Below are 23,972 nucleotides of genomic sequence, written 5' to 3'. Positions count from 1 at the left end.
GGCTAATTCTGTTCCTAAATCTAATACCGAAACGCGTACGATGGGCCATTGTGTGTATCTTTTCCCGGAGCTCAACAAGAAATGATTGCGATTTGTTTTGCCGGGTCGAAGGACTTCCCGCTCGTGGAAGGGTAAATCCCTAGCAGAGCAAACTAATAACTCTAATCTTCCGTGGCTTACGAAGATGACTCCGGGGGGCGAGAGGATCGGAACATTTGTTAGCTGTTTTATTTATCTTATCTGTTAATCGGACTTAAGAATATTCATGATGAAAGTGAACAAATTTGGGTAACCTCCTGCTAAATTGTTGCTGCTGCAAGACTTAAAATATAGTGCAGATTGGGAAGCTGTGGTTTCTCCCCGCAGCCCGTTTAGCCAACAGTTTGAGCGAATATTTATGCAGCAATTATTTAGGCGATGCCATAATGAATGGGTTCCCTGAGGCGATTTGATGTCCGGATGATTGTTCGTCTGGGTTACAGCTTTTGGCGAACAGATTTCGTTCGGTAAGGATGCATCCAGCGCTCCCCACCCGTCCGTGTTAAAAGCATACTCGAATGCTGTGGAGACAATGTTGGATGGTTGGTTTTGATAATTTGATAAATAAACTAATTATCTGTCATCTAAATTTTTTTTTTATTAACATTAGATTTTACGAGATTTTGGATGAAAATAAAATTGTTAATCAGTACGTTTTCGGCCAGTTTCAGTTAGTTTTCTGTCGAAGCTCGATTCCTATGTTTTCATTCGTTTTCTGTCAATTTCAGTTCGCTGTTTAACTGTTTGTCTCTTTTCTATAGGTTTCAGTCTATTTTCTGTCAGTTTTAGTTTGCTTGCTTTCAGTATCAGGTAGTTTTTCTGCCGAACTCATTTCGTTTTCGATCAGCTTCCGTTGTTTTTTCTGTAAGCTTCAGTCAGTTTTTTTTTTGTTTCAATTATAGAGGCTTTAACATCTTAGGTCATTCGCCTCTTCGGACCAGAAAATCTTTCTGACCCTATGTGCGGGGTTGTGAATCGAACCCAGGCGGGCTGCGTGCAAGGCATCGACTATCCCATCGCGCCCGTCCCCCTTCAGTCAGGTTTGTGTCACTTTTTGTTTGCTGTCAGTTTTTTATAAGTTTCAGTTTATTTTTTGTCAGTCTCAGTTTGTTTGCTGTCAGTTGCTATTTGTTTTCTGCCTGATTCAAATCGTTTTCTATCGGTTACAGTTTGCTTTCTGTAAGTTTTAGTATGATTTCTGTCCGTTTAAGTTTGTTTTCTGACAATTTCAGCTCGTTTCCTGTCAGTTTCAGTCTACTTTCTGTCAGTCCGTGCCCGTGTCAGTGTCCGTTTCTATTCCTGTTCACTTCCTGTCAGTTTCAGTACATTTTCTATCAGTACTGTATCAATTTCATGTATATTTTTTCTATCAGTTTTTTCTGCTAATTTAAGTTTGCACTCTGTCAGTTTCAGTTTATTTTCTATCAGCTTCGGTTGTTTCTGTATCAGTTTTAGTTTTTTTTTTTCTGTCAGTTTCAGTTTGGTGTTTACTTAAGTTTTCATTCGTTTTCTGTCAGTTTCAGATCACGTTCTGTCAGTTCGCTTTCAGTCAGTTTCAGTTTGTTTTTCTTTTATTTACTATTCGTTTTTTTCGCCCGTTTCCTGCCAGTTTCTGGTTTTTAACTTCAATTGGAATTCTTCTTTTGCCATTTTCTGTCGGTTTCGATAAGGTTGAGTTTGTTTTCGGTCAGTTTTGGTTAATTCTTTTTCAGTTTTAGTTTGTTTTTGTCAGTTTTAATTTGTTTCTTGTCAGTTTCATATTGTTCGCTCAGTTTCAGTTTGCCTTCTGTCATCATTAGTCCGCTTTCTGTCAGTTTGTGTTTGTTTTCTGTCGGATTCAATTTGTTTTTTTTTTCAGTTTCATTGTTGTCTGTCCGTTTCAGTTCATTTTCTATCAGTTTCGGTTTGTTTCTCATATGTTTTCATTCGTTTTCTGTTCATTTTCTTTCAGTTTCTGTTTTTTCTATTCGCTTCTGTCAGTTGTAATTTTTGTTTGTTTGTCGCTTTGTTAGTCTTTCTTAAGGGTATCAGTTTTCTATCAGTTTGTTTTCTGTAAGTTGCAACAGTTTTCTGTTGGTTTAAGTTCGTTTTTTGCTTGTTTCAGTTCATTTTCTTTACATTTCAGTTTCAGTTCGCTTTCTGATAAGTTCGATACTTTTTCTGTCAATTTAAATTCGCACTCTGTCAGTTTCAGTTTGTTTCCGGTCAGTCGGAGTCTTCTGTCATTTTAATCCTTTTTTTCTTAAGTTTTCATTCGTTTTCTGTCAGTTTGAGATCAATCAATTTCAGTTTGTTTTTCTTTCATTTACAACTCTTTTTTTTGTAGATTTTTTGCCCGTTTTCTGTCAGTTTAAGGTTATTAACTTGAATTAGAGCTCAGTTTCGACAAGTTTGGGTTTATTTTCAGCCAGTTTTGTTTAATTTCTTGGCAGTTCCAGTTTTATTACTATCAGTTTAATTTGGTTTTTGGTAAGTTTCCGTTTTTCCATCAGTTTCAGTTTGTTTCCTGTCCGTTTCATATTTTTTCTCTTAGTTTCAGTTTATTTTCTGTCATTATCAGTTCGCTTTCTATCAATTTCTGTTTGTTTTCTGTCGGTTTCATGTATTTTCTCGGTCGTTTTCTGCCCGTTTCGACAAAATTGAATTTATTTTCGGTCTGTTTTGGGTCATTATTTATCCGTTTCAGTTTGTTTTCTATCAATTTAATTTGGTTTTAGGTCAGTTTCTGTTTTTCCATCAGTTTCATATTTTTCTCACAGTTTCAGTTCGCTTTCTGTCAGTTTCTGTTTGTTTTTCGTCAGTCTCAATTTATTTTTCAGTTTTATTTTATTTATGTCACTTTCAGTTTGATTTCAGACAGTACCAATTTGTTTTTTCGTCAATTTCAGTCCGTTTTCTATCAGTTGTTCGTTTTCTATCAGTTTCAGTTTTTTTTTCTTCTCGCTTGCTGTCAGTTGCAGTTTGTTTTCTGTCAGCTTGTCCATCTTTGTTTACTATCAACTTGTTTACTATCAATTTAATTTGGTTTTCGGTCAGTTTCAGTTTTTCCATCTTTTTTAGTTTGTTTTCTGTCAGTTCTTTTTGTTTCTGTCAGTTACTGCTAGTTTTGCTGTCAGTTTCAGTTTGATTTCCGTCAGTTTCAGTTCTAGCAGTTTGTTTATTTTCTGTATGTTTTAATATGTCTTACGTTAGTTTAAGCCAGTTTTCTGTTTATTTCAGTCTGTTTTCGATTCGTTTTGTCAGTTTCAGTTTGTTTTCTGTCAATTTCAGCATATTTTCTGCAAATTTCAGTTTGTTTTCTGCCGGTTTAAATGGATTTTTCTGCATGTTTCAGATCGTTTTCGTTCGATTCAAGTTCGTGTTTGGTCAGTTTCGGTTCGTTTTTGGCTAGTTTCAGTTTGTTTTAATGTCTGTTTTCTGTCAGTTTTTTTTTTCAGTTTGTTACTTCCTTTTCTGTCAGTTTCTTTTTGTTTTCGGCCAGTTTCTTTTTGTTCTGTCAACTTCAGTTTTTCTCAGTCCAGTTTATTCGCTTTCTGTGATTTTGAATCCGTTTTCTATTAGTTTCTGGTCATTTTCAGTCAGTTGCCGGTTGTTTTCTGTCAGTTTCAGTTCGCCTTTTTTATAAATCTGTCCATTTTCTGTCAGTTTGTCCGTTTAATGTTAGTTTTATTTCGTTTCTTGTCAATTTTTGTTCGTAGTCTGCCAGTTTCAGTTGGTTTGAAGTCAGTTTCAGTCTGTTTTAGCTCGCTTTCTGCTAGTTTCAGTACATATTCTGTCCATTTTAGTTCGCTTTCTGTCAGTTGCAGTTTTTTTTTTGAAGATTTAGAAGTTTCACAACCGATTTTATAGTCAGCTTCTAAGTTGGCTTCGTAGTCAGCATTAAAGTCAGTGTCATAGCCAGTTTCGTAGTTCGCTTCGTAGTCAGTTTTGTAATCAGCTTCGAAGTTGGCTTCGTAGTCATCTTCGTAGCAAGCTTCGTAGTCTGCTTCGTGATTTGCTTCCTAGTCATCTTCAAAGTCACAATTTTGTAGTCAGATTAGTAGCCTGTTTTATAGTTAGCTTCATAGTCTGTTTGTAGTGAATTTAGTGAATTAGTGATCTTCAAAGTTGGCTCCGTAGCCAGTTTTGTAGCAAGTTTCGTAGCCTACTTCGTGAAAAGCTTCGTAGCCAACTTCGAAGTCTTCAAAGTCATAGTTTTGTAGTCATCTTCGTAGTCTGCTTCGCAGTCAGCTTCGTAGTTAGTTTTGTAGTCAGCTTCGTAGTCATCTTCGTAGTCTGTTTCGCAGTCAGCTTCGGAGCCAGTTTTGTAGTGAGCTCCGTAGTCAGCTTCGAAGTTGGCTTCGTAACCTTCGTAGTTGTGTAGTCAACATTGTAGTCTATTCGTAATCAGTTTCTATGCTAGCTTTGTAGTCATCTTCGTAGTGAATTTCGAAGTTGGCTTCGTAGTCTGCCCCGTGATTAGCTTCGTAGTCATCTACAAAGTCACAGTTTTGTAGTCAGCTTCTTAGTCAGTTTTGTAGTGAATTCCGTAGTTAGCTTCGAAGTTGACTTCGTAGTTAGTTTTTAAGTCAGTTTCGTAGTCAGCTTCAAAGACACAGTTTTGTAGTCATCTTCAAAGACACAGTTTTGTAGTCAGCTTCGGTGCCAGTTTCCTAGTCATCTTCAAAGTCTGTTCGTAGTCAGCTTCGAAGTTGTCTTCGTAGTCAACTTCGTAACCAGTTTTGGAGTCAGCTTCGTAGCCAGTTCTGAAGTCTGCTTCGTAACCAGCTTCGAAGTTGGCTTCGTAGTCATATTCGTAGGTATCTTCAAAGTCAGCTTCGTAGCCAGTTTTGCCATCCGCTTCGTGACCAATTCCGTGGTTATCGTGGCTCCGTAGTCTGCTTTGTAGACAGTTTCGAAGTTGGCTTCGTTTCCAATTTCGTAGTCAGCTCCGAAGTTGACTTCGTAGCCAGCTTCAAAGTTAGCTTCGTAAAATCTCCTTTATAATTTCAAATACTTATTTTAATATAAATCCTAAATAACTTTTTTTTGAAATTTTTTTGATGATTTTGATAATTTACGTGGTATTTTAAAATTATTCCTTTTGAGAATTGAATGCAATTTATTATCTGTGTGAATTTTATAATTATTTTTTAGCACATGAATTTTTGGGTTTAGGTTAGAGTACCAAGAATCAACATAGAGTCAATGTAAGAGTAGCAGCGCGTCAAAATTTTGCTCGCGCATCGCAAAAATCCAAACTTCTCACTTGGCCGAATTGACGAAACTGTTGAAGTTGAAAAATAAATCAACCTTCAACTAAGTGTCAGTGCATCGAGCTAAAAATCGAACCGGTCTCTCCGGAGCCTATACGAATAGTGACTCCAAATCGTGATGATAAATAGAACAAGTCGGTTCCGTTCTGTTTTATTTGGTGGATTTGGCATCTTGCTAGTTCGAAAAACCAATAGAAATGCTACGGAATAGCATGCCGCGAACAAAATCTAAATTACACCCAAGGAAAACAATTCTGAAAATCGCAAGAAGACGTGAAATACGATGTGGCGATTAAAGTGACAAGTGACGAGTGTTGGTAATATTATTCCACCACTTTATTTTTATACAATAGAATTTTTACAATTTATTAGTAAGCAGCCATCTTAATAATTTCTACCATTTCCTCGAATTTTCTGTTAGTGGAGTACGCCACCATTCACTGGCGAAGTTACGAACCCTGGACATTCATTTCTTCATAGTAGATATTTCTCCGGCCGGTTCGATAACCGGTTCCGACGGAAACGTTGGAGCTGACGCTTGTTCGACGGCATCACCGAACCGATAGACCATATAGCGAGGTGTAAAATCTCTCCAACCGATTTCGTTGGATTCTCCTTCATCCTGAATGTTGGTGCGGCTAGCATTTATCACTTCCTCATACGAAGGGGGTGCTGTTGATAGACGGGAATTGCAATAACAACTGGATTAGAGTTTCGGAAAAGCTTACGACCAAAACTTACGCAATTCAGCTGGAAAGTTTGGGTGAAGGTTCGGGTCCTCTAACGACATACTTCCTATTTGTTGTTGAATAACTATGTTCGCCGTGTTGGCGATTGTTGGAATTGCACTTGTCGAAAGTGGAACCGTTCCCAAAACGATTGGAATTCTGACCTTCGGATTGATCACTGGACCAGAAATTTTACCTTCGACTTCGATGCAGTAGTTTATGGCTAGTACTTGACATGTTCTGCTTGATGGGGGCATCGGAGGTATCAGTAAGTGTTGTTCATAACTTGCTTGGCTTAGCTTGTTAACTCCCGAGCAACGGGTCTCTGCTATAACCGAGAATACAGCCTTAACTTTACTGTGTGGAGTTTGGCTAATGAAAGACACTATCCGCACCAGTTTGGTAGCAATCTCATCTAGGTTTTTCGTGCTCTGGTTGTCAACGTCAATTTTAACCGCCACGGTTTGACCAGGAACGTACCCGGTGATGGGAACCTGTGCCGCAATGTTCATCGGTTTCGAACTACACGGTCCACACAGGAACGTCTTTGCCTTCTCCATTTTAACCGGCAGTCGAACGTCGTACTCCTGATTCAGATCAATGTGACGCAGAACCGTAAACGCAACCTTGTATGATTTATCCATCATCCACGAACGTTCGAGAATGACTTTAACCGTGTACCGAACGTGACCATGTTCGGCTTCGATCGAAGTCACCAGATTGGATGGAAGTACACAGGCAAACCGGTATGTGTGCATTCCCGGCAGCAGAACGATTGTGTTCCCTTCCTTGGATCCTACCAGATAGCTAGTGGAGTGCATGTAGTCCTGGCGACCGCGGTAGTGAATGGTCCTCCGATTCTTACCCGTACCCGTTTTTTCGTTCCATTTTACCTCGATTCGTAGCGCGATGCCTGTGAAGATAGAGGGTTGTCTTTGATAGTAAGTTATAATTCAATATTTAGTTAATTCTATTACATGGTTCCTTCTTTTTTCAGATAGACAATAGAACTGGTGATAAGCTTACTAGAATAGGATGAATAGAAAACATTGAGAAAATACTTATTCTAGAGCAGACACAAAACCAACATCGAGGACGAAAAACGACGTTATGTATTCGACCACTGAGGATGAGCTATTCCTATTGGTTCAGCCATCCTAATCTAAACCCGGACGAAACACCCTTCGGCTGTGATTATGATTCTTCTATGCCCCAGGAAATACGCACATACCTTTAACTTTGGTCTCCTCCGACAACCGGATCTCCACACTACCGGCCAGTGTTTGACCGGGGAAATACACTCCGTGCGGATTTTCGTCGAATTGAATATCGCACGCAACTGACATTACTGCGGCTTGAAAACTCGGTACGAATAGTTTGTTGTTTTTTTCGTGCTGATTTGCTAATTGCTTCCAATTGACTAACAGTCGATTTCCTATCTTCCACACCCGAAGGCAGTTTTATTACTACAAGGTGATAGCACCGCTTATCAGATAAGATAGTAGCTTTACGTTTGTTTGTTGATGATGGTGTACTCGCCATCAGAGACTGCCTGCTGACAGCTCACCCCACCGGCATGTTTTGTTGGATTCGTGAGTCATTCAGCGTGAGTAACTCCGTTGCACGGGTACTCACGAGGGACCGTCTTTTGTTTTTGTCGTATTTGAGTCGAGAACGCTCCGATTATGATCTATTATCCATGTTCCAACATTTTAAACACTTCATGAGCTTACCCTAATTCTTACATTTTTTCGAGTTTCTATCTGCCGGATGAAGCTGAAATGCGATTGACCGAAATAAGATTATCTCATGCGAGAAGGTAAAATAATATGGTGATGGATTCGCATTCCCAGAAGGCGTCCGAAAGTGGCGTACTTGGAATTAGTTATCGTTTGTAGATAACTTTTCGAGAGCGGGAGTGAGATCGATCAGCATTTGGAGATAAATTTGCCGAAAAACTTCAATAAGGATTAAGTTACAAAGGGGCTTTTAATTTTCGTGAATTTATTTTAATATTTAATAATGATTGCACTTTTAAAAAATAGGTCAAAGTAGAACGAAAAAATTGAGACGATTTTGCGAATTATTCAGAAACGCCGATATGTTGATAAAGTTTTGAGACACTTCTAAAATAATTTTGAGACAATATTTGTGCAATGTCAAGACCATATTTTAATTCATAAAAATTTAGCGTTCATTTTAAGACTTTCGATTCAAATCCAGATCCACTTTGAATGGATATAGTTGACAGTTTCCGGTAAATTCTGTGACATTTCCGGAACAATGTCTCGTTATTTTGAAGCTATTCTCGGAAAATTTAAGACAGTTTTGAAATGAGTTTGAAACAAGATAATTATGACATAATTTCGAACCTTATTTTGATACAAAGTTAGAGACTAACGCGAAGATAGCTCAGAAACAAATGCAGGACAAATTTTAAACTTCTCTGAAACAAATTTTGCCACATTCGTAAAATTTTTGAAGACAGTTTTGAGAAAATTTGAGACAAATCTAGAACAAATTTTTGGAGCAGTTCGGCAACAATTTTGTGACAAAATTGGAGACGATTTTTAACCAATTCCGACACAATTTGATAACAATTCTCAAGATGAATTTCGATTCATTTTGTAAAAATTTGGACACCGTTCGAAGGCAAATTCGAAACAATTTTAAAATTTGAATCGGCTCTGAAACAAATTTGAGATTAGTTCGGAGATAATTCGAAGGTAATTTGGAGACAATTATGAAGCAATTTTAAAACAAATATTGGGAATATTTGAAAATAATCTGAAGACCATTTTGAGATTATTTTGATACTGTTTTAAATAAAAAATTGCACAATCTAAAATAAATTAAGAAACAATTCCGAAGCAACAAAGTTTTGGTCTGTTTTGAAACAAATTTGAGTTGATTTTGGATTATTTAGAAACAAGTTTGTGACAACACAGAGACAGTTCGAAGGCGATTTCGAGGTAATTTTAAATCAAATTTGGAGTCGTTTTTGATACAGTTTTGATACATTTTTCACACAATTTTGGAGCAATTTACAGACGATTTTAAGACAAATTAGAGACGGTTTTAAATAATTAAGACAAATTAGAGACGGTTTTAAATAATTAAGACAAATTAGAGACGGTTCGAAAATAACTACGATAGAATTATGAAACAAATTGGGGAAAAATTTGAAACAATTTAAAAAAAAATGTTGAGACAATTTTGAAACAAATGTTCGATTTCCATTTTGGGAAATTTTGCAACATTTTGTGCTAATTTCGGAACATTTTCGAGACAAAGTTGTGATAATCCAGAGACAATTCGATGACAATTTCTAGACAGTTTCAAAACAATTTTGTTTCAGTTTAGGACAACTTGGAAACAATTTACAGACAATTTTAGGACAAATTTGAGACGATTTAAAACAAATTCGAGATAAATTTGGGACAGCATCGTGATTAATTTTGACCATCTTTGATACAGTTTAGAGACTGCTCGAAGATAATTAGGAGACAAATTTGAAACAATTTTAAAAATAATCTTGGGATAGTTCTGAGATAATTTCGAGACAAATTTGAATCGAACAGTTCGAAGGCAAGTTAAAGACAATTTAGGAACATACATTTTTTATATAATTTTCATAACAATTCAGGCCAATTTTAGACGGCTTTTTAACAAATTCGAGATAAATTTATAACCATTTTGAAACATTTTAGACAGTTCGAAGATAATTTAGAGACAATTATGAATCAAATCTGAGAAGAATTTGAACCAATTTAGAGACAAGTTTGTAATAACCATTCAGAAACAATTCGAAGGCAATTTTGAAACAATTTGGAGACAGTTCGAAGATAGTTTCGTGATAATTTTATAAATCATATCTTAAACAATTTTAAAACCAATCTTGGGGCAGTTTTGAAATAATTTGAGTCGAATTTGAAACAATTTGAAGTCAAGTTTGTAATCATTCAGGAACAGTTGGGAGACATTTTCGAGACAGAAACAAATTTAGAAACATTTTTAGAACAATGTTAAGACAGTTAAAAAAATCGAAGAGAAATTTGGAACAATGTTGAAGCATTTTTAAAACTTAGTTCAAACAACTTCAAGACAACTAGTAAATTTCGAAACGATTTCAAAACAATGTTTAAACATAAGGCAATGTTTGTTGTTGCATTTTATGGCAGTTTAGAGTCAATTTTGAAACAATTTATAAATGAATCTCGTGACAGTTGTGAAACAATTTTTAGACAAATTTCAGTCGATTTTAACTAACCATTTAGAGACAATGTCGAAACATTTTCGAGGCAAATTTCGAAATATTTTGCAATGAGTTTGTAATAATTCGAAGGTAATTTTGAGACAATATAGAAAAATTTTTGATGCAATTTTAAGACAATTTCAAATCTATTGACAGCAGATTTTAGGATAGATTTGAAACGACATTTCAACAATTTCGAGGTAAATTTGGAACAATTTGGAGACAGTTCGACGATACGATCGAGACAATTGTGCAACAAATTTGAAACAATTTTAATGTTAATTTTACCAATAACAATTTTGAGACAAATTTGAATCGATCTTGAAACAGTTTGGAGACAAGTTTGTAATCATTTAGGAACAGGTCGAAGGCGATTTCGAGACAGTTTTAAAACAAAATTGTAAAAATTTATTCGAGACGTGTTTGAAACAAATCGAAGATATATATTTGGAACAATTTTTAGACAAGCTTGTAACAATTTATAATCAGTTCGATTGCCGAGACCGAAACAATTTAGAAACATACATTTTTGGTACAATTTTCTAACAATTGGCTAAAGATTTTAGGACAAATTTGAGATAATTTTGAAACAATTAGGAGAGAAAGAGAGCGAGGATAATTTCGAGACAATTATGAAACAATTTTTAAACAAATTTTCAGACAGTTTTGAAATAATTCTGTGATAAGTAGGAGTCGAATTTGAGTCATTTTGAAGACAAGTTTGTAATCTTTCAGAGACAGTTCGAAGGCAATTTCGAGACAATTATAAAACATTTTTGAAACAATGTTAAGACGGTTTTAATCAACCATTCCGAGATAATCTGGTAATATTCTGTATATGAATCTCCAACTATTTTGCGACAAGTTTGTAACAATTACTGAATAGTTCGAAGTCAATTTTGAGACAATTTAGGAACATACTTTTTGATATAATTTTCATACAATTTTGAAGCAATTGTCAGAAGATTTTAGGACGAATTTGAGATGATTTTGTAACAAATTAAAGATCAATTTGGAACAATTTTGAAACAATTCGGACAGTTATGAAACAATTTTAAAACAAATTTTTAGGCAGTTTTGAAATAATTCTAAGACAAGTTTGAGTCAATTTGAAGACAAGTTTGTAACCTTCCAGAGACAGTTCGAAGGCAATTTCGAGACAAACATTTTTGGAACAATTTTAAAACCATTTCGAAACATTTTACAGACGGTTTTTAGACAAATTTGGGACGTGTTCGAAACTAATCGAAGATTAATTGGGAACAATTTTGAGACAAGTTTGTAGCAATTCATAATCAGTTCGATTGCTGAGATCGAGACAATTTAGAAATATACATTTTTTGATACAGTTTTAAGACAACTTTGTAACAATTGGCAGAAGATTTGAGGACAAGTTTGAGACAACTTTGTAACAAAATTGAGATAAATTTGAGAAACAATTTCGGAACAAATTTTAGGAGAGTTTCAAAATAACTCTGAGACAAGCTTGAGTCAAATTTGAGTCAATTCGAAGACAAATTAGTAACCTTTCAGAGACAGTTCGAAGGCGATTTCGAGACAATTATGAAACATTTTTGGAACAATGTTAAGACGGTTTTAATCAACCATTCCGAGACAATCTGGTAATATTTTAGAGGTGAATTTCGAACTATTTTGCGACAAGTTTGTAACAATTACTTAAATAGTCCGATGGCAATTTCGAGAAAATTTAGAAACATACATTTTTGATATAATTTTCATACATTTTTTTTTCTTTTTTTTTCTTCCCTGGCTACTCTGGCCGAGGGGGATATAATTTTCATACATTTTTGAAACAATTGTCAGAAGATTTTAGAACAAATTTGAGACGACTTTATAACAAATTTGAGATCAATTTGGAACAATTTTGAATCAACTAGAAGAGAGTGCGAGGATAATTTCGAGACAATTATGAAACAAATTTGAAACATTTTTAAAACAAATTTTTAGACGGTTTTGGAATCATTCTGAGACAAGTTTGAAATTATTTGAAGTCAAGTTTGAAATCATTCAGAAACAGGTGGAAGACATTTGCGAGACAGGTTTATAACAAATTTAGAAACGTTTTTGGAACAATGTTAGGACAATTTCGGAACATTTTACAGACGGTTCTGTAGATAAATTTGAGACGAGTTTGAAACAAATCGAAGATTATTTTCTAACAGTTTTTGAAACTAATTTCAAACAACTTCAAGACAACTAGTGTTTAAACATAGACAGCTTAGTCAATTTTTTTACAATTTTAAAATGAATCTCGTGACAGTTGTGAAACAATTTTGAGATAAATTGGAGTGGATTTCAATCAACCATTTAGAGACAATCTGGTAATATTTTGGAGGTGAATTTCGAACTATATTGAGACAAGTTTGTAACAATTAATAAACAGTTCGAATGCAATTTCGAGACAATTTAGGAACATACAGTTTTGATACAATTTTCAGACAATTTGGAAGCAATTTGACAGAAGATTGTAGGACCAATTTGAGACGACTTTGTAGCAAATGTGAGATCAATTTCGAAACAATTAGGAGAGAGTGCGAAGATAATTACGAGACAATTATGAAACTAAATTGAAACAATTTCAAAACAAATTTTAGACAGTTTTGAAATAATTCTGTGTCAAGTTTGAGTCGAGTTTGGATCAATTTGAAAACAAGTTTGTAATCTTTCGGGGACAGTTCGAAGGCAATTTCGAGACAATTATAAAACATTTTTAGAATAATTTAACATTTAACGGTTTCGAAACATTTTACAAACGGTTTTTTAGACAAATTTGAGGCGTGTTTGAAACAAATCGATGATAAATTTGGAACAGTTTGAAGTCTGTTTTGGAACATTTTATAAGCAAATTTTAAACAATTTTGAAACTATTTACGAACCCTTTTTTGTTACAATTCAAAGATAGGTCGTAGCCAATTTGTGCAGACAGTTTTAAACAAATTTTGTAATATTTGTAAATATTTGAAACAAATCGGATATTTTGGTGTTGTCATTTTTTTTCTCCAAATCGTTTGATTCTGAAATAATTTCGAGATAAATTTAGGGGTTATTTTGCGATTAATTTGGACTAATTTTGAGACAAGTTTGAGGCAATGTGGAGACAACTGTATAAGTTGAATAGTTGATAAATTAGTTTTGAGGTGACTTTGAGACCGCTTGGAGATAATTTTTAAAAAATTTTGAAAGTTGATTGCAAGTACCTTTGCTACAATTTTAAGACAATTTTCTCTTCGGCGAATGACCTCAATTAGGCTTAAATCGGGGTTGAATGAAAGATATAAATGAGATAATTTAGAGTAGGTTTAGAAATAATTCGGAGATAACTTTCGAAAACCAGTTCGCTTTCACATCTCGTCCTAGACTGGCGGTAAAACAAAACCGCTTACGGTCGGGACGACAGAAACAAGGTACAGCATAGTGAAGTGGACAATAAGACAATTTCCAAAAAAGAGCAAAGCAAATGAACAAAAGCTACCGTGGACTTACGACGAAAAAGTACAATTGTTGTTGTCTTCAGGTAGTGCGAAATTCCGATTTCCGATTCAAGAACTTGAAATTTTGCTCAAAAAACAAATGCATCTTGATTTTAACCGATTGCATTTGCTTCCTTTGATTTGCACAGTTGCGGTTTGCTTCAAAATATTTTTGTACATTCTGAACCGGTTGATTCTTCTTTTAAATGCTCGAAGAAGAAAAAAAGAAACACAGCTTCCGTTCAATTATTTCAATCGATGCATATCACACACTCTAAAACCGAGAATAAGAAGAAAAAAGCATACATTCCATTTCCGGAAGGAGGCCCGGGAGAGTGCAGAACGGAAACCACCCAATGCAGCATTTATTCCCGGAGCAGAATAATTCAATTTCTTCTTCGTTCGCAGCCGGAACCGGACATGTCCGAATAGTGTTTCATTTTACCAATTCGGAGCACTTATTTGCCGAGAACATACGGTCTTCAGAAATGCGGTCTCCGTAAGGTTCTTCTTCTCCTTTTTCTGTACAACCAATCTATCTGAGACAGGAAGAAAAAAAGCACGAAATCGATTGCTCGATTCGAAAACTCCGATCCCGTTGATGTGGCTTGAATTAATCATGGCTTTCTCTGTTGTGGGTGCTTTGAAAGGTTTAGAAACGAAGAGGAGAACTTTTTAATTATGAATTAAATGTTTCAAAATCTACAAATGTGGCGAAAACTTTCTATGGTAGATATTTTCCCGAATCATTTTATTTCCGATTGCACGTCGTTGTTTGATTGAATCCACACACTTGTCACAGAATACTTTTCTCAATCAATTTCAAAACTTTTTCTCGTTAAATTTATTCCACCAGGTCAACGATAGAAACATTCCTAGGCAGAAGGGAAGAGAATTAGAGTACAGGTGGATGACAAATATTCCTTGAAATTGATTTCGCTCCAAGCGAATGCCGTGTGGTTTGCCGCAAAGTCTCCCTTTTCTGCAAATTGCATTCGGGTCCGGCTGCAATCGTCATCTGGAAGTTGATGAAATATGAGGTGCGTTGATTGCATTTGCTTCGGCAAGGGAACGACCGACCGACCGACCGAAGTCCGTCCGGTGCGCGTAAACGATTCCAGTATGGCAACCGTTCCGTAACGACCGAAACGATCTGGGTTGGGGTTTTTTTTTGTTCCTGTGATTTCTTCTCGTCGCCTGCCAGAGTAAAGTCATGCGGAATGAAGACATGGCGGACGAAAGAGTGAACGAGATCCAGGGAGAGCGAGAGAGAGAGAGAGATATAGATGGAAAAATGTCGCCTCGCATATTAATCATTTTCCTCCCAGCGAACTGGAACACGACTGTCGACTGTGGGATTATTTATTTCCACTTTGGTGCACAGGGCAATCATTGTTTGAATGAGAAATGGAAACCGGACGGATCGGGACTGGTAGCAGAAAAAAAATCGTACCTTCTGACTTGACCAGGATCAATGCAATCCGGAGCTAACAGTCCGACACACACACACCCACACAATTACAATCACTCTCGCAGATCTCTACATCAATTTATGGTTCCAGTTTGTACGTTCGAAAATTACCTGTGGTGCAACGGAAACGGTACAGATTTGCATGTTTAAATCTGCATTTTTTCGGGTTCAGAGTAAAAGGGTCGGGCGACTTCCGTAAAATAAGTTTCACGGAAAACATTTCTTTTTTCAAATTTCAATCGTGTTTTAACGCTTTCTTGATGGCGGTTGTCTTGTTGGTAATCAGCAAAACTCGTTTCAATCCCCGGTAAATGCGAAACAAAAAAATTTAAAAGTAGATTAGTTCCAGCTTATCTTCCTACCCCTTCATTTGGAAAGAACTATCGCAGGGCAACATCGCACTACAATTTATTCTGTTGTAATTAATTTGAATTTAAAACAACCCCAACTCGAGGCTGCAGAGCCGCTCCACCGGAGCAGAGCGGGAGGCTGAAACGCACGCAAATTTAGCAAGTCTCATTCTTCTACCATTGTGTTAGCCTTCGCAGTCGCTTCGCATCAATTGAACGTGCATCGACGAAGATGTTTGCTGATTACAGAATGAATATTCAATGCAGAATGTGTCTCGCAGTTTCGCCATCGTCGGTCGGTTGGCTTACTGCTAGGAAAACTCCGGCAGAAACTTGCCAGTCCGACTTGGAATCTTAGTTGCTAGAGAGTTTGGAGGACACCAATTAATCGTCGGGTCGGAACCGTGATAAATAATGCATCAAGCAGCTTACTCGTCGTCAAGATGACACCGGTGCAACACCATCCACACACACACACACACACACACACACACACACACGCAAAACGAACGGAGGAGAGTCCTTCAGGACAACGCCAACCGAAACAGCCAGTCAGTCCGTCGTCGTGTGTGCAGAGCAGCTCCGTTTTCTAGGTTAGGTCAACTACACGAACACTGAGACGACAGCTTTAGTCATTTGAAAGTAATTAGTTTGGTTGATGGTTCAAACACAAACTGACGTATAGCTCAGAGAGAGAGACATGGAGCAATGATATGATTTTGTAACAAGCTCCAATTGAAGTTTTAATTAAGCAACTTATGATGAAATCGTTTGGCCTAAATAGTTGCGTTATTGAATTTAACTCATGAGAGATGAATCTTTGGACGTACTATTCGGAGTGTAGTTAAAATCCCACATTTTGATTTCTGGAAAGCTATATTTCATCAAATTCTACTTTCAAAGTTTTGGTTGTCTCCGTTTTTCACACTGAAGCAAAGTTCCGGGACTACGTCTATCGTCGTTGTGGGACTTAACATTCTGTTTCAGTGACCTTCGAAGGCTACTGTTCTGATACCAGAGCAACTTTCTGGAAAAATTGAACGAAAGAACGTGGGAAAAATTTAGAGTTGGAAAAACCTTACGAAATGTCTTTTGGATACACGCTTAGAAAAATGTAGTCGAAAGTAAGATCTTACTCATATTCAGAAAAAGCAGAACACCTCTGAAATATAGTAATTTTTTGAGCTAAAATTTATTCAAACTCATAATCATTCAGGGTCCGAAAATGAGTAATATAGTAATCAGCCTGTGGGTAGTTATCTTCTGGCGTGTAGAATGAATTGAAGCCAGATGATGTACTCTCTGATGATGAATAATGGACGAATTTCTTGTCAACTCGAACAAATGTTATTGGCCGTTTCGCTCGGATTTCAATGAAACTTTTTATAAAGGGTGTTTTTAAATTGATGTCAAGTTATAAAATAAACAAGATTTGAATTTTGTTTTTGTAGATAATTTCGTGGCATTTAACATTTAAATATAATTTCGGGCATTTAGCCGCAAATTTCATCAACTTGAAGATTTGGCAACAAAAATTCATTGATCATGGTTCTGTATCGATTTCCATTTACGGTAACGCGTCGTCTCTTCTCATTTTTAAAGAAATAAGTACCGATGATTCCACCAGCGCCGAACAGTGCATGTATGGGGATGCATCGGTAATTCTTGAAAGGTGTGTGGATTATCTTTGCTCCAAGTACTGTAATTTTGCTTGTTAACGTATTCATTCAACCAAAAATGCGCCTCATCACTGAAGAGAATTTTGCGCTATAAAGTTTTAATTGAACACTGATTTTGAAGAAAAAATCCACGATTTAAAAGCGTTGTTCTGGAATTAACCTTTTCATGATGATTTGCCAAACAATACTGAGTAGAGACGTCACTTTACACTGTCAAAACAACTTTTCGACAATAGAGTAAGCCCTATTAAAAAGCAAACCCGTAAAAACACCAGTTAATTTGTTGTTTTTGCTTCCAAAATTGATTCGAAAAGGGCCGATTTTTTTTTCAAATGAATTTAATTTAAAACTGACAAATCTTACAAGAAAATGACTCATAAAAATAGTCAAAATATTAAGAAAATCCTGTTTCAATTCAGCTAATGGGTACTCATATTTTCATAAATATCAGACGACTGACAACTGACATAATTTCTTCAATTTGTAAACAGTTATGAGTCTAATTCAAAAAAAAAGGCGGGTGGATAATGTCAGAGACATAACTGGATGTCGTGAATACGAAAACAACTGACATGTTCCTTAACACTTCCGAATATCAATTAGTTGATTAATTGTATGAATTATGCAAGCATTCCCCTTTTTCACATTTTTCGTAAAAACAAAGAAGGCTTCACTTGATTTCGATTACTGTGAGTTTCACACAGCGAAAAGTGCACAAATCAAGTCAAACAGTTCTAGGTTTGCACTAAACCTTACCTTCGATTTGCGAGCAAGAAATCCTAAAAGTTCTTTAGAAAACTTTTAGAGACATTAGAACGGCTGATTTTGTATGATGCTCTCAACCGTTGGTTTTTCACCAATACAAACGACTAGCAGCTGTGACGTAATCGTTCTTGTCGGAAGCGAAACTAGCTTTGCAAACGACACAAAATACATCTGCTCGCAATGGCGATAGAATCCAAACTGATCCAATTTTTGTTAAGAGGTTTCTTTTTACGTGATTTCGTTTGTAGCTTTTTCACTAATGGGCGGTCCTAACGGATATAAAAGCAGCAGCAGGTAGAATTTTAAAGCCGATTATTTCATTTCGGATTTGCATTTCATTGAAAGAAACTATCAGGACGCTGTACAGAATTCATTCATGCCTTTCAGAAGGACCAAATTGTGGAACTCACTATGATATTAAGCACTGTTCGGAACGTTTTTCTCGAACGATTTGTTGTACAGCAGCAGATATTTTGTTTTCTTCCTCAGAACACGTTCTGATTGGCTGGTGTTGACATGGGTTAAATGAGACAGGTTTTTCAATAGTGTACTATTGAAATACTTCAATGCTACATACATATACAAGGAAAATTTGACCGGGCTTTATTTTCAGTGAGCAAAAAAAAGGTCTCACCACCTATAGAGGTATAGAGGCCAAAACAGTTAAAGATCTGACAAAATCTGGGACAATTTGAAAAATATGATAAAATTTGTAAAATCTGGTAAACGATTTGGTTAGCTAGAGTATCTGACGAAGCGAGAAAAATCTGGCGAAGCGAGATAAAATTGCTACGCATAATATAGTAATCATCTTGTAAGTAATTATCTTCTAGCGTGTAGAATGTATTGAAGCCAGATGATGTACTCTCTGGTAATGAATAATGGACGAATTGCTTGCCAACTCGAACAAATGTTGCGCGCGTGTAGACTTTGTCACAAAAAGCCACTTTTTATAGTTCGTTGTTTTTGTTTCTAAAATTGAGCTGGTTTTTGAAAAGGGCCAAATTATTTGCTATCGGAATTTCTTTGATTGAATTTGATTTAAAACTGTTATGAAAATCGTGTTTCAATGTCATGTTTTCATAAATATCACTAAAGGATTCTTCCAAAAAAGGCGGGTGGGTAATGTCACAGACATAACTGAAGGGCGTGCATACGAATAAAACTGTCATACTTATTTCTATAAAATCCGTCCAATCTAGTATCCAAAAAAATCTGACTCCAGAATCCAAGTTCCGAATTAAATTCCATCAGGCTCAAAATTATTAGTAGGTTATATCCTAGGTTCTATGGCCCAAGAGAAATTTTCGTAAATTCATTCGAACTGGATTTCACGATGCCATTGAAAATGCATATGCAAATTTCCTTACGGCATTATTGAACCGCACCGAGTATAAGTCGGTTCGACACCTTGAATTTAGTTCCAGCATCGACCGGTAGAAAATCTACGATTCCATAGATTTGACATCGCTGCCACTCTGCTAAACGAACAGTTGACATTTCATCGTGCTGATGATAAAGCGAATATTTCACCCAGTCGCCTCTGCATAAAGGCAGGCATTGACTGAGCAGAAAAAATGTGATAGAGCATATATTTATAAATTCAAATCAATTCAAACAATTTCAAATTTTGAATAGAGTACTTTTTAAACACAAAAACGATATTGAAAACAGACAGAGTACATCTCTAATGTCGTTTTCGCTTGAGAAAACTGAAACTGACCCAGGGTAGTTTCATCAAACGAACACTTTTCACGAAACTGTGTTGACTTGGCACTTAGCAACGGGGGTTTGAGCAAACCTGATATAACAACCAGGTTTGAAACTGACTCGATTTTCAGTTCAACAACGCTTAGACTAGGTTCGAAACTAGCTTCAAACAAACGGTTTGACAGCAGTTAGGGTGGAAACTGGGTTAGGTTTGGCATCAAGCGAAAACGACATAATTCTTACAATTAAATAATGGACTGTTGAACAGTGACAACTCGAAATGTCTTGCGAAAACTCAAGTTAAACCTGAACAAAGTTTCGGTACTACTTCTTAGAAACTTCAAACGAAGGAAGGTTGAACATTTTGCGTCGAAATAATCCGACAAAATGTCAGTCCGAGAGAATGGATTGAAGTCAGATGATGTACTCTCTAGTTCTAAAATTTAATAATGAACTATTGAACAGTGACAACTCGAAATGTCTTGCGAAACCTCAAGCTAAACCGGAAGCAATGTTTCGGTACTACTTTTCAGGAAAAAAAAAATCAAACGAAGGAAGGTTGAAAAATTTGCGCCGAAATAGTTCAACAAAAAATCAGCTCGATAGAATGGAATGAAGACAGATGACGTACTATCTAATTCTTACAATTGAATAATAGACTATAGAACAGTAACAACTCGAACTAATGTCGGCACTATTCTAGAAAACATGATAAAATAGAACGAATTCAAATTTATTTGGAAACATGCGGTACAAGAATTTGAAGTATTTCATAAATTAAAAAAGAGTGAGGGACATAAAAACGAATGGATGGGCGACAACCGGAGTTACCATATTCGCAGATTTTTCTGTAAAACCACAAATTTTGTCACACAGATTCTACGTCACAGAACACAGATTTTTAAAAAAATTTCCAGATTTATACAGACGAATATTTCATAAAAACGACAGATTTTCAAAATGTTTTTCACAAATTGTGATCGAAAATATGCAACACAGATTTTTCAACTTGAAACACAGATTTTAAAATGGCAACTCTGGTGATAACAGTGAAGCAACCGAACTGACGTGATTACAATGCAAAGTGACAAAAAACGTGATTACAATGCAAGTCTTAGAAACGCACAAAACGTCAAGATTTAGTGTAATCTCGGAAATTTCTGATACTTTGAAAAAAAAAATTTTTCCTGGATACGTTCAATAAACAACGCAATATGATAACAGATCGGCTGAAAAGTTCGTATCGTTTCTATGAGAGGGAGCCACTAGAATAAAATCCATACTATTTTCAGTTAGTACCAACCTTCAAAAGATACGTGTATAAATTTGACAGCTGTCTGATTATTAGTTTGTGAGATATTGCATTTTGAGTGAAGCTACTTTTGTTATTGTGAAAAAAATGAAAAAAAGGAATTTCGTGTGTTGATGAAACACTACTTTTTGATGAAAAAAAGTGCCACCGATACCAAAAAATGGCTTGATGAGTGTTATCCAGACTCTGCACCTGGCGAAGCAACAATTCGTAAGTGGTTTGCAGAATTTCGTACTGGTCATATGAGCACCGAAGACGATGAACGCAGTGGACGTCCAAAAGAGGCTGTTACCGATGAAAACGTGAAAAAAAATCCACAAAACGATTTTCAATGACCGTAAAGTGAAGTTGATCGAGATAGCTGACACCCTAAAGATATCAAAGGAACGTGTTGGACATATTATTCACGAATATTTGGATATGAGAAAGCTTTGTGCAAAATGGGTGCCGCGTGAGCTCACAATCGATCAAAAACAACAACGAATTGATGATTCTAAGCAGTGTTTGGAGCTGTTATATCGAAATAAAACCGATTTTTTTCGTCGATATATAACAATGGACGAAACATGGCTCCATCACTTCACTCTGGAGTCCAATCGACAGTCAGCTGAGTGGACTGCACGCGATGAACCGAACCCAAAACGTGGAAAGACTCAACAATCGGCCGGTAAGGTTATGGCGTCTGTATTTTGGGATTCGCATGGTATAATTTTCATCGACTACCTTGAATTAAACGATACGAACATTTCAGCCGAACTGTTATATGCAATCTGTTCCGAAAACACTTCAGCAGTGTTTTCTCCGATGAAATTCCATCGAAGCATCACATCTCTGAAGCCATCAACAATGTTCCGTGCCGCTCTTCCATCGACCCTCACCCTTCTATATAGACTTCTATGATTGAGATAGCATGCGCTCAACTGAAGTCTTCTTCGAACGCTTGACCCGATGGCATTCTTTCAATCGTGCTAAAAAAGCCATCTAGTTACTCAAAATCATTTTCTGACCAATCGCCCCCTCAACATCAACGAATTTACTTGGTACAAAAGATGAGGAGGTTTTATGCCTGCTAGAGGTAGAGGTTTAATTAAATTTCATTTTCAGGCTTTTCCCTGCTCCACATAAATAAATAAATAAAAAATTGTTTTCCGGTGTAACACCAGATTTTAACGTTTAATGCATTTCAAAAATAATTGGAATAAAAAAAATCGATTTCGAAAATCTCAAAAATTTTAAAAGTTCCAAATGCGATATTTTTACAAAAATTTTTTTTTTCGTGTTAACACCAGATCTTGATGTTTTATGAATTTTAAGACAAATTGTTTTTATGCGATTTTCGAAGTTATTCGATTTTTTTTGGTATATTTTAGAAGTTTTGAATTTGTTGCTCATTTTTTTTTGAATACTTCGTTAAGTTCGTATGAAGCTAACGAAGTTCTCCTTCCCAATTAGCTTGAAAAAAATCGAAACTCAGTGGGGTAGTTTGTTGCTTATAAGTTGCTAATTAGTTACATTGATTCGAATATCTTACTCAATTTTTTAAAATATTTTTGAGCAGATCATAAGAAATCAACGAAGCACTTCTTCCAAATAAGCTTGAAAACTAATCGAAACCCAGTGGATAGTTTGTTGCTTATAGATTGCTAGTTAGATACGTCAATTTTGAATTTGTTGCCCAATTTTTTGAAATTTTTTTTGATGTTGCTAATTAGTAACAAACTATCCGCTAGGTTTCGATTTGCTTTCAAGCCTATTTAGTAGGGGTGCTTCTTGAACTTTCTATAAACTTAGCGAAGCACTAAAAAAAATTAAGAAAATGAGCCATCAATTCAAAGCAACCGTAACTAATTAACAACTTATTAGCAACAAACTATCCTTTTGTTTCAAGCCTGTTTGGTAACAGTGCTTCATTAACTTCATATGAACTTAACGAAGTGCTCAAACATATTTAAAAAAATTGAGTAATATATTCAAAATTATCGTAACTAATTGGCAACTTATTAGCAATAAACTGTCTGGTTTTCGATTAGTTTTCAAGCTTATTTGGAAGGAGTGCTTCATTAGATTCAAATGAACTTAGCGAAGTACTCAAAAAAAAAGAGCAACAAATCCAAGAATAATCATAACTAATTTACCACTTATTAGCAACAAATTATTCACATATTTGCGTTATCATCGGCGAGAAGTGGATTGATCTTCAACCATTCTTGGTTGAATTCTGAATTTCGATAAGTTTATTTCATAATTTTTTCGCTCTATCTTCCTTCCTTCATCGAACACGACCCACCAGAGACTGGTCAGCCAACCGCTCTGACATTCTTCAGAATTGCTACAAATCTTTTTTTTTTTGCTCGGAGGCTACAATAGGATCAAACAACAAAAAATCCGAAAACAACTAGAACCTTTCTACAGCTCGGACAGAATTCATGACCTTTGGCGATTGTTTTTTTATTTCTGACCTGAACCGAAGAATCGTAAAAGAAGAGTAATAGTAGTAGTATCAGTAGCATTTCGATTCGAGATTTTTCTTCTCGGTTGTCGATGCGAATGAAGTGATCCGGGCAATATTGTAACGAATAGGATGGATCGATGCGAAGACGATGGCGGGCTGCTACAGGCTGCTCAATTTCACATCCGAATAACCCTCACGGAGTAATGTTCGTTGAAATAGTTGGAATCAAAACCCCCCACTGCCCACTATCAGAAAGTCACCGAATTTGATGCGAAAAATTGTCATCAAAAGTTTACAAATCGCTCTCATTAGAGTGTGCAGCAAAAATGTATCTTTCAAAATGCCATCCATCAAATTCAATGGCAGTGGACTGTTATTTATTTTTTTTTTTGGACTTCCTCCAGGCAATGGTCGTACATTTGGCGCCGAAAACATTTTCGGCATGTCCACCACTTGCAAGCTATT

At 36.0% G+C, this 23,972-nt stretch overlaps 2 protein-coding genes across 6 annotated transcripts in view; one reads left to right on the top strand and one right to left on the bottom strand.

The window, feature by feature from the left end:
- LOC131433108 (hemicentin-1) overlaps positions 1-23,972 on the top strand; it is a 406,910-nt gene that overhangs the window by 71,826 nt on the left and 311,112 nt on the right. The window lies entirely within an intron of this gene.
- On the bottom strand, positions 5,360-7,412 carry LOC131433136 (arrestin domain-containing protein 3-like). The gene is made up of 3 exons (XM_058599972.1): positions 7,254-7,412; positions 6,036-6,935; positions 5,360-5,966 (listed from the first exon to the last, which is right to left on the bottom strand). Exons 1-3 carry the CDS (start codon positions 7,366-7,368, stop codon positions 5,761-5,763), a joined length of 1,221 nt encoding a protein of 406 aa, XP_058455955.1. The 5' UTR covers positions 7,369-7,412; the 3' UTR covers positions 5,360-5,760.

This window comes from Malaya genurostris, chromosome 1, assembly GCF_030247185.1.
Source record: "Malaya genurostris strain Urasoe2022 chromosome 1, Malgen_1.1, whole genome shotgun sequence".
Taxonomy (NCBI): domain Eukaryota; kingdom Metazoa; phylum Arthropoda; class Insecta; order Diptera; family Culicidae; genus Malaya; species Malaya genurostris.
The sequence above is the reverse complement of the archived record's forward strand: the minus strand, read 5'-3'. Positions and strand labels throughout refer to the sequence as shown.